Below are 17,871 nucleotides of genomic sequence, written 5' to 3' on the forward strand. Positions count from 1 at the left end.
TCAAACTAATACAAAAAATTGAACAGGAGGGAACACCCCCAAACTCATTCTATGAGTCCATTTCCCTGATACCAAAACCAGACAAAGATACTACCAAAAAAAGAGAAGATTACAGGCCAATATCTCTGATGGATACAGATGCAAAAATCTTCAACAAAATATTAGCAAGCCAAATTCAGTATATAAAAAGGATCATACATCATGATCAAGTAGGATTTATTCCAGGGATGCAGGGATGGTTCAATATACACAAATCAATTGCTGTGATATGCCACATTAACAAAACAAATGGTAAAAATCATATGATCGTCTCTCAATAGGTGCAGAAAAAGCATTCAACAAAATTCAATACCCATTCATGATAAAACTCAACCAAGTTGGTATAAAGGGAACATATGCCAACATAATAAAGGCCATTTACAATAAATACACAGCTAATATAATACTCAATGGTTAAAAGCTAAAAGCTATTTCTCTAAAATCAGGAACAAGACAAGGATGCCCACTCTTGACAATTCTATTTAACATAGTATTGGAAGTCCTAGCCACAGCAATCATACAAGAAGAGGAAACAAAAGCATCTAAATTGGAAGGGAAAAAATGAAACTGTCAGTATTTGCAGATGACATGATACTATATAGAGAGAACCACAAAGTCTCCAACAAAAAACTACTAGAGCTAATAAATGAACTCAGTAATGTTGCAGAATATAAGATTAATATGCAGAAACCTGTAGATTCTCTATACACTAATAATGAACTATTAGAAGGAGAAAGCAAGAAAACAATCCCATTTACAATTGCATTAAAAAGAATAAAATACCTAGGAATAAACTTAACCAAGGAGTTGAAAGACCTGTACTCTGAAAACTATAAGACACTGATGAATGAAATAGAAGATGACACAAATAACTGGAAAGATATCCCACATTCATGGATTGGAAGAATTAATACTGTTAAAATGTCCATACTACCCAAAACAATCTACAGATTTAATATAATCCCTATCGAAATACCCATGACATTTTTCAAAGAACTAGAACGAGTAAACCTAAAATTTGTATGGGACCACAAAAGACCCCCTAATAGCCAAAGCAATCTTGAGAAAAAAGAACAAAGCTGGAGGTATCAGGCTCCCCGATCTCAGACTATACTACAAAGCTACAGTAATCAAAAGAGTGTGGTACTGGCACAAAAGCAGACACATAGATCAACTGAACAGAATAGACAGCCCAGAAATAAACCCACACACATATGGTCAATTAATCTATGACAAAGGAGGCAAAAATATACAATGGGGGAAAGACAGTCTCTTCAATAAGCAGTGCTGGGAAAACTGGACAGCTACATGTAAAAGAGTGAAATTAAAAGACTTCCTTACACCATGTAAACTCAAAATGAATTAGGGACCTAAAGGTAAGACCTGAAACCATAAAACTCCTAGAAGAGAACATAGGGAGAACACTCTTTGACATAAATCATAGCAATATTTTTTTAATCTGTCTCCTAAGGCAAAAGAAATAAAAGCAAAAAATAAACAAATGGGACCTAATGAAACTTAAAAGCTTTTGCATAGCAAAGGAAACCATCAACAAACTGAAGAGACAACCTACTGAATGAAGAAAACATTTGCAAATGGCATGACAAATAAGGAGTTAATATCCAAAATATATAAACAACTCACAGAACTCAATATCAAAAAAAACAAACAATCTGATTAAAAATGGGCAGAAGGGGCTTCCCTGGTGGCACAGTGGTTGAGAGTCCACCTGCCGATGCAGGGGACACAGGTTTGTGCCCCGGTTCAGGAAGACCCCACATGCCGCGGAGCAGCTAGGCCAGTGAGCCGTGGCCGCTGGGCCTGCATGTCTGGAGCCTGTGCTCCACAACGGGAGAGGCCACAACAGTGAGAGGCCCGCGTATCACACACACACACACACAAATGGGCAGAAGACCTGAACAGACATTTTTCCAAGGAAGACATACAGATGGCTAACAGGCACATGAAAAGATGCTCATCATCACTAATTATTAGAGAAATGCAAATCAAAAAATAAAGAAACAATGAGATATCACCTCACACCTGTCAGAATGGCTATCATCACAAAGCCTACATATTACAAATGTTAGAGAGGATGTGGAGAAAAGGAAACCCTTGTACATTATTGGTGGAAATATAAATTGAAGCTGCCACTATGGAAAACAGTATGGAGGTTCCTCAGAACACTAAAAATAGAACTACTGTATGATCCAGCAATTCCACTCCTGGGTACATAATCCGAAAAAAAGGAAAACACTAATTCGAAAAGATACTTGCGCCTCAATATTCAAAGCAGCATTATTTACAATAGCCAAGATATGGAAGCAACCTAAATGTCCATCAATAGATGAACAGATAAAGAAGATGTGATACACACACACACACACACACACACACACACATTGAGATATTACTTTGCCATAAAAAAGAATGAAATTCAGCCATGTGCAACAAGTGTATGGACCTAAAGAGCATTATGCTTAGTGAAATAGGTCAGATGGAGAAAGACAAATACTATCTGTTATCATCTAAAAGATAAAACAAACAAATGTAAACAGCAAAACAGACTCATAGATATAGAAAACAAACTAGTGTATACCAATGGGAAGAGAGAAGGGGGAGAGGAGAGATAGGGTTATGAAATTAAAAGATACAAACTACTATGTATAAAAAAGATAAGCAACAAGGATATATTGTATAGCACAGGGGATAATAGTCATTATTTTGTAATAACTTTAAATGGAGTATAATCTATAAAAATATCAAATCACTATGTTGTACACCTAAAAAAAACGTTTCGTCTGTGGAATCAGACAGATCCTGTTCTAACTCTGGCTCAGCTCTCACTAGACAGACATTGAGGTCAAGGACTATGTCTGTTTTGTTCATCGATGCCTGGTACATACGCAGTGCCTGGTACAGAACATGCACTCAATAAGTATTTATTGAGTGAATTAAGGACAAAGCAGTTTTCAACCCGAGTGATTTTGCCCACCAGAGGACATCTGACATCTGGACAGAGTTTGGGTTATCACAACGAGCATCCGATGGGTAAAAGTCAGGGCTGCTATTAAATATGCTACAATGTACAGGACAAAGAATTATCCAGCCCCAAATGTCAATAGCGCAGAGGATGAGAAACCCTGCTCTAGAGTGAGGTTAATCAGGGACAAATTTCTAACTACTGACACTAATCGTTTGGGCTCGAGTAAGTTATCAAATTTCTCTAAGTCTTAAATTCCTCATCTGTAGAATGGGGGACTGATTACAACTGATAATATATATACAAACAAGATAAAGTATGTAATATATATGAAGTGTTTAACAGTGACTGGTGCATATAAAGTGTGACCTATAAATGTAACCTCTGAGTGTTCTTACTATTAATCTTCATTCACTGTCTCATAACGACGATGAGGCTCCTCAGATGGAATCTTTATGCTCTTGGAACTCACCACATCAATCTCAGAGTGAGTAATCCCATCAAATTAAGCCCTGCATCCCCACTACATTTACTGTAAGGTCAGACTGTATTTATGTGCTTACCAGAGGCTCAACACTGAAAATGTTATTCAAGAAGAGCATGCTATCTGCCTGAACCAGCTTTCTCTGGTTCTCAAAGGTGCGAGACAGAATGGAAAGACGCTGTTGGAGTGAAGGATCAATAATGCACTCCTCAAGAAACCCATCGGTCTCATTCTTTTCCTCTTTGATAAGATCATCACAGACCCTAAAAAAAAGCAAGAAGCATGAGATTCATTTTGATACTCCCATGAAGAACATTGTAAAGGGCTCCCCACCAGCCCATCCTCTTGGGAACAGTCCCACCCATGACCTTGGGGTGGTCCTTCCTTGCCCTGAATCTATAATATACCAGCTGAGTGACCTTGTACTTTAACCTCTCAAGAACCTCAGCTCGCTTCCTTCAAGAAGTGCTCCCAGGCTTCCTGTCCTACTCAATGCACATTTGTTTACTCCTGAGCCCTTAGTATATTTGGACAAATATTTTCTTTTAGGTAATTGTGTTTTCCAGGCTGCTTTTTCAATATTTAACATATACCCTGCCTCTCACACTTTAAGTGCAATTTCATTTCTTCTACACTTGCTTAGCTTGAACTCCTTCCTAGCTGTTATTACCTAGAGAACAGAATCTGGAGCCAGCAAGGCCTAGAGCTTTTTCTTTTTTTTTTTAAGAATACGATTTGATGAGGTTTTTTTTTAATTTTTTTTATTTGTTTATGGCTGTGTTGGCTCTTTGTTTCTGTGCGAGGGCTTTCTCTAGTTGTGGCAAGTGGGGGCCACTCCTCATCGCAGTGCACAGGCCTCTCACTATCGTGGCCTCTCGTTGCGGAGCACAGGCTCCAGACGCGCAGGCTCAGTAATTGTGGCTCACAGGGCTAGTCGCTCCGCGGCATGTGGGATCTTTCCAGACCAGGGCTCGAACCTGTGTCCCCCGCATTGGCAGGCAGACTCTCAACCACTGCGCCACCAGGGAAGCCCCTAGAGCTTTTTTTATTTTTGTTTTTTAATTAATTTATTTATTTTTGGCTGTATTGGGTCTTCGTTGCTGGGCGCGGGCTTTCTCTAGCTGCAGCGAGCAGGGGCTACTCTTTGTCGCAGTGTGCGGGCTTCTCATTGCAGTGGCATCTCTTGTTCTGGAGCATGGGTTCTAGATGCATGGGCTTCAGTAGTTGTGGCACATGGGCTCAGGAGTTGTGGCTCGCGGGCTATAGAGCGCAGGCTCAGTAGTTGTAGCACACGGGCTTAGCTGCTCCGCAGCATGTGGGATCTTCCTGGACCAGGGCTCAAACCAATGTCCCCTGCATTGGCAGGTGGATTCTCAACCACTGCGCCACCAGGGAAGTCCCAACGCCTAGGTTTTGGTACTGACTCTACTATCTATTTACTCACTCTGTGACTTCAGGAGTTACTTAAATCCTCTAAGCCTCAGTGCCTTCATCAATAAAATGGAAAGAACAGGAGCTCCTCCATCATAAAGATATGTTGAGAATTAAATGTGATCAAGGACCTGGTGTAGTTCCTTGGACAAAGCAATTGTTCAGTAAATGCCAGTTTTCTCCCTGTATCAACCGCAGGCAATTACCAAGCTGTCAAGCTTATAAAATGCTCAGACTACACCTGGAGACATGTCCTTTTTTCTCTCTCTTTCTAGATCTTCATATCCCTTGTGATAAGTCAGAAAAGCAGCCTTCCCGACATTCTACTCATTACTCAGGCTATGCTCACATTACTCCTGGTGTCTGTTACTTCACCTGAACTTTGAAGACTGAATTTCATCTCCTCCCAGGATACATGACCATTTTCCCAGCATTTTACTGGTATTACCAGTGGTGAGAGATAAATTATTTAGTAATGTGAGTACTGACTGAGAGGCTAGGGTCACTGAATTCCAGTCCCAGCTCTAACTATTTTCTAAATGACTTCACACAAACCACATGCTCAGCAGTGTCAAATAACTCTTTTTAAAATAACTTTAGTGTTCAGGATCCTTTGGTCACATAGCATAAAGAAGTCAAAGAAATAGGTTCAGTATGTTCTGGTCCCAAGGAAGAAAGCATTCTGTGCTCCCTTTTTATTGCTAGATGGGAAGCAGTGTACAAGGTAACCAGAGCAGCTGTCCTTTTATATTGCTGGGCAGGGCAGGGCAAATTAAAGACAGCTCAGTCCACAGAAAGAAAAGAAAGGAAACCATGTATTCCTGTAAGTGGAATTTATTGATATCTATTCCTTAGGAATAAATTCTCAAAAAAAAACAATCATGGATGTAAATAAAGAGCAACAAAGAGGTTCATCAAAGTTCTAGCAATAATACTAAAAAAAGTGGGTAAATTTGATGTAACGGATTGAAGTATTGGTTAAATAAATAATGGGAGTCATATACATTACATTTACTTAGGGGGGGTTAATGGAAATGGGGGGTGGGGATAAAATGCTTTACGTGGACCAAGGATGATAATGCTCTATGAATTGAGGAGTATGATTAACTCAGCCCTTACACCAGAAAACAAAAGAGGACAAAACAAAAATTCCCAAATGATGCTCTTCTCCCACGCTGTTGGGGCTCTTGAATCAGTGACAGCTGTATAATGCACGGGGCAGTGGGGGGGACACCAGATGTCATCCTCTTTGCCCTCTATGCAGAATTAGAGCCATGGCTGAGAGTCTAAGAAGGGAATGTGTAATACCACCTTAAGCTGGGCTGACTCCAACAAGGACTTCTATATACCTCAGTCTATTGTTTTGCCATCTTGTTGTGCTGATACTCATGGTCTCTTACACTCAGAGGTGATTCTGTTTTACAGACCAAGAGACCTCTCATCAGAGAGTGTAATATCACACCAACCTTCTCTTTCAGTAAAACCATGGATTTAACCCATTTTGCAAATGGTCTGCTAGCCCGAATACCCATCACCTTCAGGCATCAACTACAGTCCAGCTAATGGACTATACTCAATGGGGAACACTTGTGTCTCAAGTACAGTAGCATTGAACTAGTACTGCCCCTCATCTTGAGTTCCTAGAGACCTGCACCCTGCTCCTTTACAACACCCCCAAGAGGTGATAACTGGATGCTGAGGAGATTAAAAACTAAGAACCTTGGCCATCATGGTTGGCAGAAATACTCCCACGTCCAAACCTGGCAAGGAAAGGATGGAGCCATCCACCTTCAGATGGACTGTGTGACCCTGGACACACAGCAACTCTGTGATGCCTGTTATAAAAGGAGGCCTAGAGGTCCTCTTCCTGTTTATCAGGTACCACTCAAGTCTTCAGATTCTTTTATGATTAGGAAAGGGAAGGGCTCCCCAACCACAACTGAGATTAAGTTGGAGCCTGGGTGGCAGGCTCAAAGCTCAAATAAAACTGATTTATTTAGAGAAACATGTCATTTCCAACACTGGAATGTTCTGGAACACATCCATACTGATCACTTTGTGGGGGGGCTCGATTGAGGATTCTACAGTTCTTGCACAGAGCAGATCTAGAATTAGAGCAGTTGCTATTGAGACAATGGCCATGACCTTGATGGAGAAATAGGGAGCAGAAATCCTCAAATGCCCATGCCGAGTCTCTGAATATTATATAAACTGTGATGAAAATGAGGATGAAAGAATCTTGTAGGATGTTTTATAAACCCTCAGGCCAAGACAGAAGAAGTAAGGAGGAAAGAATTCAGCACCAGTTTTTGAAGAGATTAATTTCTGCAACTCCCAGAAAAGTATCAGGAGAGACCTAAAAGATAAGTTTTAAAGGTTCTTATATCTGATTCCTAAGAGAGACCTAGAAGATAATTTTTAAAGGTTCTTATATCTGATTCCTAAGGTTTAAAAAAAATTGAAAAAAATTTTAAGCCCAGAACTTCTTCCTAGGGTAAGTAACATCTTCATTGTCAGAGTCTGGAGCCTGAGATTAGCCTGAGGTCCCCAAATCTGGACATGTGTCCTAAGGTTTGTACCAACGTGTTTTGGTAGGCAGAGAGGAAGTCATCCTTCCTAGAATGGAAATTATAAACTGCCAGAAAGGAATAGGGCTCAGTAGGGCTGAAATTCCCCCACTGGGAGAAGAGACGTCCAAGTCTTTGCTCAGGAACATCATCAAGAGGCTGGAGAACAAGAAACCATGATGGCTGGAATAGGGTCTTGAGGACATCCATAATACTAAAGCAATTAGAATTCTTGGGCTTCCCTGGTGGCGCAGTGGTTGAGAGTCCGCCTGCCGATGCAGGGGACACGGGTTCGTGCCCCGGTCCGGGAAGATCCCACATGCCGCGGAGCGGCTGGGCCCGTGAGCCATGGCCGTTGGGCCTGCGCGTCCGGAGCCTGTGCTCCGCAACGGGAGAGGCCACAGCAGTGAGAGGCCCGCATACAGCAAAAAAAAAAAAAAAAAAGAATTCTTGAAACCACCATGGAGCAACCCCTGTAGCTGAATGCCTTGGGATGAGTTTTAAGCCCTGTTATAACTGGAAAGCAGTGGGCAGGCTCTTGAGTCTCACTTAAAAATATACACTGAAGTTTTAAAATCTTAGGTCATTTGGGTGCTGCAAAGGGAAACTTTAATCTCTCAAAGTATACATGAGCCCATTTAGATCATCTCTGTTCCAAGTTCAGGACAAATGTGGACCTTTTGTTCTACACGTTAACTACAGAGGCTGCTGAAGGAAGAGGAGAAAAGGAAGAGGTTGCTCACCATTAGGAGCAGAAGAGTCAAACATTAAAAAGATTATTCCAGGGGGGCTTCCCTGGTGGCGCAGTGGTTGAGAGTCCGCCTGCCAATGCAGGGGACACAGGTTCGTGCCCCGGTCCGGGAAGATCCCACATGCCATGGAGCGGCTGGGCCTGTGAGCCATGGCCGCTGAGCCTGCGCATCCGGATCCTGTGCTCCGCAACGGGAGAGGCCACAGCAGTGAGAGGCCCACGTACCACACACACAAAAAAAGATTATTCCAGGGATTCCTGCACTGGCCTTGCTGGGGAGCTCAAGAGAGAGTTTATACCATTAGCTAAAGAGCTCACTGCTGCTTCTCAGTGATGAGCAAAACTCTGCCCACAAGAAAGCTATCCAAGAACATTCTGCTTTATCTGCCACTGATGTGAGCCTAAGAAACAACCTAAGGGTTTGTGACAGGGAGGAGGAGAGGGCCTCCACCCACAGCAAGAGCACAGCCACCCACCAAAGGGGCAGCTATCCAAAGACAGGAACCAAATGTTCAGTAAAGAGCAAACCTCTTTCTTTGCTTTACTTTCTGAAAGGATGGGCGTTTCATGGCTGGTTACATCCAGGACAAGAATCCATGGCTAATAATATGAAACTTGTGGCATGCTTGGGAATGTACCAAGAAACAAGAGAGGCACGGGAGAGAAGACACACCTGGTCAAATAAGAGATTAGGCATCTGGCCCTAAGAGAGGGGTAGGGAGAGGGGTGGGACAGAATATTCAATAGACTCTTCACTTAGATCAACCAATCCAGTTTGCAGAAACATGAGTTATGTCACTGTGTGTCACCCACACACAGCAAGGTATTCTTTTTAGCCATCTGAAGTCACTCTTCAACTTCATTGTTTAAGGGAGAGGCATGATCCAAGATGATAAAATTGGGCTTCCAATTATGGTTATGAAAGTACTCTTCAATATTGTTCCCTTGCTACAAAAAAACTGCTAGGGGAACTAATAGAAAGAGCAAGAGAGACAGTGAAAGAAAGACAATGCAAGAGAAAAGGAAGAATAAGACTCAAGGATAATATGAGAGATAGAGCCATGAGTATTGGAGAAGGTGAAGTGGGGGGGGCGAAAGCCCACCCACGTGTGTTTGAAATTATATTCTCTATACCTTAAGCATTTCTGATAGCAACTGGTTTGAATTTTTCCTGAGTTTCACTGTTGAAATTAACTTCCATAAATACTTTTTGGACATAGACATGGCATCACTCACGTGCTATACATTTGGTCAAACACAAAGACATAGTTGAAATTAAAGCTGGCTTTCCCTCTGATAGTATATACTCATTCTCCCCAATAGATTATGCCCACAGCACAAGTAGGATATTGAAACACTACTTTTATTGCTGTTTCTTTATTTGTACCTGCTCTCCTATCTTATCTTTAAACATGCCTGGGCCATTCTGATTGTTGGTACATACGTGTCAGCTGAAGAATCAGGACAGATGAAACCATGGATGAGTAGTCTCCTCTTGCCTTTTTAAACTACTGGTATCTATACCATGAGGCAAAATGAAGTTTTTAGGCAGGAAAGGCTTTTCTTTTATTACTTTTTAAAGATGGCACAGTGGCAATCTGGTGATTAAAGCTCATTGTCAGAATGATAAAGCTTCTGGTCCACTGTGTCCTATCACTGTCACAGCTCCTTCTGATTCAATTAGGGACAGCACACTGGGGGATTTCTGCCTGGTTTCCCTAGACCTAAGACTTTTATTTTTATCACATACTAACTTGGTTTTAAACAAAGCTTTGAAGCTTCCCAGGGCTAATCTTTAATGAAAATGGAGAGACAAATAAAAAAGGCTGAAATAAATTCCAATGAAAGCAGCAAAAGAGCTAATTCAGGGAGGATGGAAGGAGATAAAATTGCAAATGGAATTAAAGGAATCAAGGATAGATTCAGTAAAAAGGAATATTCAAAATTTAACAGTGATGAGATTAATTAAAACAGTTTGGTTTTCCATTTTATTAGTTTTCTCCACTGCCTGAAGTATCATTTTAAAAAGCAGTAGATTAAAGATACCAACAAGAAATCACTATTAAATTATATGGTTAGCAGGGATTGCAAATGCTACTAAAACGGAAAATATAAAAGCCATTATATCTAAGCCCTCTTTTCCCCCATTCTTCATATTTTCTGAAAGTACCTTTTCACTGAAGAAAAAAAAAAAAAAGGCCACATTGATCCCAATCCAAAAGAGATTATTTTTAGAAACCCTATGAAAAGTGATCGATCTAGTTAGGGTTATGAACAGAAATAAAGACACGTAGATTAGTTTTGAGAGAATAGTGAAGAATGATGTATTTGGTCTTTAAAATCCAGGAGTTTAGCTACTGGTCAATTATAACTGGGATAAGATTAACTGAGGATGGACAAGGCTGTGTTCCACACAGCTCAGCTCCAGTTCTTTAAATGAAAAACGAGCATTGTACACTGGACCCAGGTTATAATAAATTGGACACTGAGTGAGTTAGAAACTTACCACAGAAGTCACAGAATTTTCATAACTAAGTTTCATGTTCCCCCAAATTATATAGATAGCGTATAGATAGTGATTTTTCTTACAAACCTATACTTTTCTTGGTCTTCTTCTTCCTGGGTAGCAAATATCTTCCATTGGAAATGGGCAATGATGTTACTCCGGTTGTGAATAGTTAGAGTTCGCTGATTGGCCAGAGATAGGTAAGTTTTCTCAAGGATCAAGGAATTCTTGTCCAGCCTTATATTCACATCTATAGCAGCTCCATACAGAGATACAAACACTTTTTCACCTAGAAATTAACAAAGTATAAATACACTTTGAGATTTATTCTAGAACTATGCTACTAGGCTATTTTTCCCCCAAGGTGACATTAGGGAATATAGCACAAGCATTAGATATTTCATACTACCCCCCCACCTCCCCGCATCAGTTAGAGATCAGACATGATCAGAAACCTGAAATGTTATGTTTGGTACAGTTATAGAGAATAACTATCTTGCTTGGTTATTGTAAAAAATTCATAAAATATGAATTGTTGTGGTGAGTGCTACCAGTCTCTTTCTTCTTTGTAGTAGTTTAAAATCCGACAACCTGACCAAGAGGGCACCTGAGTTGTAGAATTATAACCATTAGCCTCATCTTTATTGCAAGCATGAACTGGATTTCTTAAATTAACTGCACCCAGTACATCTGGGAAGAGCTGCTCAGCATGAGAGGATCTAAGTCCAAACAAAGGGGATCAGGAAGGAAGCATTAATAACTTCATTAATAGAAAACCGAATATTTAAAAGGAACCACATCCCTAGGGAGGGCGGGAGGGAGATGCTAGAGGGAGGGAATATAGGGATATATGCATAGATATAGCTGATTCACTTTGTTATACAGCAGAAATTACCACAACATTGTAAAACAATTATACTCCAAAAAAGATGTTAAAAAAATAATAATAAATGACAGTTTAAACTCAAAGAAAAAAAAGGGAACCACATTCCTAAACAACAGCAATTAAAACAAAACAACACTATCTCTGGATAGTGGTTACATAGAAAGAAAAACAGAAAGACAAAAGTTATGTTTAAATTTTTAATTTTTTTAATGTTAAGAACACCATTATTCAGCATAGTAATTTAAGTCCTTGACTTCATTCAGGATGCACCAATTGCCTTGATTCTAGGTATATAAATGAGGCCCCTGGGACTTCCAAGAAGACACAAAGCTACAAACTATTCTATCTGATCTCTGCAATGTCACAGCAGGTGCTTCAGTCTGACGTCAAAGTAGAAAAAGGAAATACTTAAATATCATCAATGTTCTGTTGATCTGTGCTGCTACCATTTTAATCAGAACCAGAAAGCCTAATCACTTGGACTTTATTTTTTAGCAAATATTTCTGCTATATTCATGACTACATGAACTGAGCACCACTTAGTAAATTGATAACCCTTTACACAGTACAAATGTTTTCTAGGCCCAATCACTTTGAACACAGCAAAATCTTCCCCAAAGTTTAAATAAAAAGTAAGTATTGGGCTTCCCTGGTGGCGCAGTGGTTGAGAGTCCGCCTGCCGATGCGGGGGACACGGGTTCGTGCCCCTATCCCGGAAGATCCCACATGCCGCGCAGCGGCTGGGCCCGCGAGCCATGGCCGCGGAGCCTGTGTGTCCGGAGCCTGTGCTCCGCAACGGGAGAGGCCACAGCAGTGAGAGGCCCGCGTACAGCAAAAAAAAAAAAAAAAAAAAAAAAGTAAGTATCTACGGGACTTCCCTGGTGGCACAGTGGTTAAGAATCCACCTGCCAATGCAGAGGACACAGGTTCAAGCCCTGGTCTGGGAAGATCCCTCATGCCACAGAGCAACTAAGCCCATGCACCACAACTACTGAGCCTGAGCTCTAGAGCTTGTGAGCCACAACTACTGAGCCCACGTGCCACAACTACTGAAGCCCGCATGCCTAGAGCCCGTGCTCCGCAACAAGAGAAGCCACCGCAATGAGAAGCCTGCGCACCACAATGAAGAATAGCCCCCGCTTGCCGCAACTAGAGAAAGCCCGTGCCCAGCAACGAAAACCCAATGCAGCGAATAAATAAATAAATATATATATTTTAAAGTAAGTATCTAGGCATTTTAAATTTTTATTAAAAAATATGTACATGAAGTAAAAACTTTAAGTACTATAAGAGCATATACCATGGAAAGAAAACATCTTCCTCTCCTTCACTCAATCCCAGGCCTGCTTTTTAGAGGTAAGAATTGTTAATATTTTCATGTACTTCCTTCCCAAATAAAGGTATGCACTCTTGTCAACTTTTAAGCTTTTTGATGAGTTAAATTTAACAGTCTGATGAGCGAAAACTTGCTGCTTTAAATTGCATATTCTTAATTACAGATGATGTTAAACATTTTTTCATGTATTAATTGATTTTATACACACACACACGTGTGTGTGTTATATCCTTCTTTGATCATTCATCAAAGAAACTATCATTCTTGTGGGGTCAAGAGAGATAGAAATCAAAGCCCTAAGCCTACCAACCAAAGGGGGAGGTTAAGGCAAAAAAAAGGATGTCCCCACAATAAGCTGCTCCTCAAAGGACTGTGCCCTCAAAATGAGGGTAAATGGGAAGTAGACTAGCCCTAGTTCAGAGTTAAATATTATGCTGGCATTACCTAAGTCTTTCAGAGAACTTTGAGCCTTGAATTTGGTGGTCATGGACTAGTTTTGCCTTCAGAAACCTGGAAGAAGGAACCCACTTCTCTTTGGAGTAAGGTACCTGCACCCAAAGTTTCAAATTGTTCAACATTTTTTTTTAAAAAGCCAAACATAATCAGGCATGCAAAGAAACAAAACTCCATATGTTAGAGCCTGCATATACAAGAAAAACAGAAGCAGACCCACAAAGAATCAGATACTAGAACCAACTATGCTTAGTAGTTTAAAGAAACAAAGGATGAACCTGAAGCTCTATCCAAGGAATAGGAAATTTTAAAAAGATCTAGAAAATCTGAAAAAGAGCTACACTCTAGGCTCTAATAGAAATAAAATAAAACAACTGAAATTTTTTAAAACTCTAAGAATATACTCAATAAGATGTTATCAATTTTCTGAAAAAATAGTGAAATGGCTCAGAAAATACAAAAGGCAATATGAAGAATTAAAAAATAAATGGAAATGCAAAATGAATGGGTAAAAGATGAGGCAGATTAAGTGAGAAGGTGTAGAAGTGTTTAACTGAAAGCTCACAAGAAAAGGAAAGAGATAATGAAGCAAAGACAGTATTTCAAGAGATGATGGTTAAGAGTTTTCCAGGATTGATTAACGACATCAGTTTACAATTCAAAAATTGCAATGAACATCAACTGGGATAAATTAAAAGAAATTCATACATAAATATATTGCAGTGAAACTAAAGAAAATCAAAGACAAAGAGAAAATACTAAAAGCAGCCAGAGGGAAAAAGATTATCTTCAGAGGACCCATGGTTAGGATTACAGCTAACTTTTCAACTGAAATAATGGAAACTAAAAAAACAATAGGATGGCTTCTTCAAAATGATGAAGGGGAAAACGATGCCAACTAAGAATTCTATAGTTTTTCAGCATTTTTTTGGTCTACAAATGTCTTTGTTTTTGTCTTCACTTTTAAAGGATATTTTCAATGGGTAAAGGATTCTGAATTAGCCTTTTTTCTTTTCAGCACTTGCATAATGCCATTTTACTATCATCTGGCTTCCATAATTTCAGCTGAAAAGTTTGCCATCAGTATTATTAGTGTTCCTTTTAAGGTAATGTGTCTTTCTTTCTCTAGCTACTTTTATGATATTCCCTTTGCTTTGGTTTTCAGCAGTATTTGTATCACTAAGGGTTTGCTGAGCTTTGTTTAATTAAATGGATTTGTTAATTGATGGATTTGTTAATCCATTAAACCATGGATTAATGTCATTCATCATTTTTGGAAAATTCTCAGCCATTATCTCTTAAATATCTTTTTACCCCATTCTTTACCCTACTTCTAAGACTCAAATTAAATGTATGTTGACCTTTTGACTGTGTCCCACATGGCTTTTTCTGTTTTGTTTCTCCCTACCGCATCTCACCCCCATTCTTTATTTCTCTCTGTGCTTCAGTTTGGGTATTTCCTGTTGACCTGTCTTCAGGTTCACTAATCCTGTCTTCTGCTCTGTCTATTCTACTGGTAAACTAACATGATTATTTTTTAATTTCCAATATGTATTTTCAGTATAACATTGTTATCAAAACCTGACAAAGATAAAATAACTAGGCCAAGATATAGGCTGATTACACTTACAGATATTAATGTAAAATCCTAAATAAAAAATTAGCAATCATAATTCATGAGCACATTAAAAGAATGAGACTTCACAATCAAGTGGACATTATTTCAGGAGTGTGAAGATGGCTCACTATTAGAAACCCTACTGATATAGAATATATCTAAGAAGAAAAATTATATGATCTTCTCCATTGATGCTGAAAAGGAATTTGACAAAATTCAAAATATATTTTTTATTTAAAAACTCAATAAAATAGGAACTGATAGAATTAAAACATAGTATAAGTAATTAAGACAGCATAAAGAGACAGATCAATGGAATAGAATAAAAAGTCAAAAAAGACCCAAATACACATTGGAATTCATTATATTATAAAGGCAGCATCTTGAATCATTGGTGTATTGAGAAACTTTGTTGTTTAAAAAATGGCTGTTGGAACAACTTGGTAACCATATGGAAAAATATACCTCACATTTAACATCAGATAAAGCCAAGTGAATAAAATATTTAAATGTTCAATATGAAACTGCAAAAGTAGAAGAGTACACAGAAAAACTTGTTCACTGCTTTCAGGGGGAAAGTTTTCTAACTGTGGCTCAAAATCCAGATCCCTCCTAAAAAATTAAGAAATTTGATTACATAAAAATGAAAAAAGAAATTCTGCATGGCACAAAAAGTCATAAGCAAAAACAAAAGAAAACTAGGTAAAATACTTAATTCATATCTTAGACAAGGAGACTAAATCACCCTTACATAAATAGCTCTTAGAAATCAGTAAGACAATCCAATAGAAGAATGGGATAGAGTTGCAAAAAAAGAAATATAAAAGCCCCCTATATGTATTAAAAGATGCTCAATTTGAGCATCAACTCATAATAAAAGAAATACAACTAAAGATGTATTTATATACCGTTTCCCCCCATCAGACTGTAAAACAAAAGTTTTAGATCATAATTTATAGTCATGACTGTGGGGAGAAGGCACTCTTATACACCCTGTGGGACTGCAAAATGGTACTATTCTTCCCCAGTCCATGGAGTGAATTTGGTGGCACAGATCAAAATATCTATCAAAATTATAAAACTATCCTATGGCCCACTTCTAGGAATTTATCCTATAGATAAGTCAGAACACGATGAAGGGTATTCATTACAGCATTGTTCTTAATAACAACAGAGTGGAAAAGGCCAGAGCACTCATCAAGAGAAGGCTGCTTACATAATCTGTGCTGCACCTAGAAGCAGAATACTGTGCAGGTGTAAGAAAGTACCCAGTAATATGGAAAGATCCCCAATATATATGATTAAGTGTAAAAAGCAAGGTTTAGAACAATTTACATAGTATGTTATTTTTGTGTAAGGTGGGAAAGTAAGAATATACATTCACGTTTGCATCTATTTGTATAAAAGCACTAGAAAGATATACAAGAAAGCAATAAAATGAAAGAAGGGTCAGGTGAATGAGGTAGGATGGAAATAGCACCTTTCAATATATACCTTTAAAATATTGCTTTAATTTTTGACCATATGATTACATTACTCATCCAAAACTTTAATGTTAAAAGGACTATAGGGCATCCAGAAAACATGTAAAGGTGCTAGATAGCACTAGTAATGAGAGAAATGAAATAAATAAAAATAGAATAAAATACCATTTCATAACCATCAGATTAACCAATATCAAAGCGTTTGACAATGTTGTTTTGGCAGTATACTGGCAAGCACACAGAAAAACAAGAATGTTCATATACTACTGATGGAAATACAGATGGGTACAACCACTTGACCAATCAATTTAGTATCCAGTAAAGCTCAAGATACATTTGCCTTATAACTCAGCCATTTCACTTCTAGCTCTTTATTCCTAAGGACAATCTCACACAGCTACACAGGACATATACAAAGACACTCACTGCAGCATGGTTTGTAATTGCAAAAAACTAGGAACATCCTAATATTTAATAGGAGAATAGATAAATTACAGTATTTTCACATGCTGGAGCGTGTCGCATTAGTTAAAATGAATCACAGCTATATATCCACGTGTTAAAATCCTTAAAACATAATGTTGAATGAAAAACTCAAGATGGGAAATGGTATATACAGTATAATACCATTTATGTGAAGTTTAAAACTATTCAAGACAATGGTATGTATTGTTTATGGGTAAGTAAATATGTAGGAATGGCATTAAAATGCACCCAATACAGCTCCCCTGAGGATTAGTACATGGGAGTTAAATCAGGAAAGAATAACAAAGTGACTCCAAATCTATAATCAATTTAATTATCCATAAAAATAAAACATCGGAAAGAAACGTATATAGCAAAATGTTGAGATGTGTTAAGATACAATGGCTGTTGATTACCTTATTTCTGTGCTTTTGCATGTATTTGAAATATTTCATTGTTTAAAAAACTAATCAAGGAAAAGGATTCAAGGGCTTACTTATTTCATAAAAATCTAGGGGTCAGAGAGACTAATGTCTTCAATTTGAGTTGCACACTGCAAAACGTTCCTTCCCAGAAATATAACAAGAGCCACTGTCTTCTTTTCAAGAACCATTTAATATTGATTTTTTCACTACTATCTTCCAAAAGTCATCAGGTCACAAAGTGAAGGAAGCAATAACTCTTGTCTTCCCCCATAGCTGTTGAAGAACTTGCTTTTCACACCCACTTTCATGAAGACAATCTTAAATAGGGTCCCTCTCCCCCGCTATTTAGACTGACAGGATGGAAAGGGTATTATGCCTGCGAGAATGGATGAAGTTGCTGTGCCTCATCATTAGTATTTTCTGTGCCCTTGAAGTGCCAGTTA

General features: G+C 38.7%; 1 protein-coding gene across 1 annotated transcript in view; it reads right to left on the minus strand.

Annotated features, from left to right (window-relative positions):
• HYDIN (HYDIN axonemal central pair apparatus protein) overlaps positions 1–17,871 on the minus strand; it is a 448,650-nt gene that overhangs the window by 291,745 nt on the left and 139,034 nt on the right. Inside the window, exons 9-10 of the mRNA XM_081216141.1 lie at positions 10,849–11,050; positions 3,586–3,769 (exon numbers count right to left, since the gene is read on the minus strand). Coding sequence (XP_081072267.1) covers positions 3,586–3,769; positions 10,849–11,050 — 386 coding nt within the window. The remainder of the gene's footprint in view (positions 1–3,585; positions 3,770–10,848; positions 11,051–17,871) is intronic.

The sequence above is a fragment of the Mesoplodon bidens genome (assembly GCF_964165515.1).
Source record: "Mesoplodon bidens genome assembly, chromosome: 18".
NCBI classification, from domain to species: domain Eukaryota; kingdom Metazoa; phylum Chordata; class Mammalia; order Artiodactyla; family Ziphiidae; genus Mesoplodon; species Mesoplodon bidens.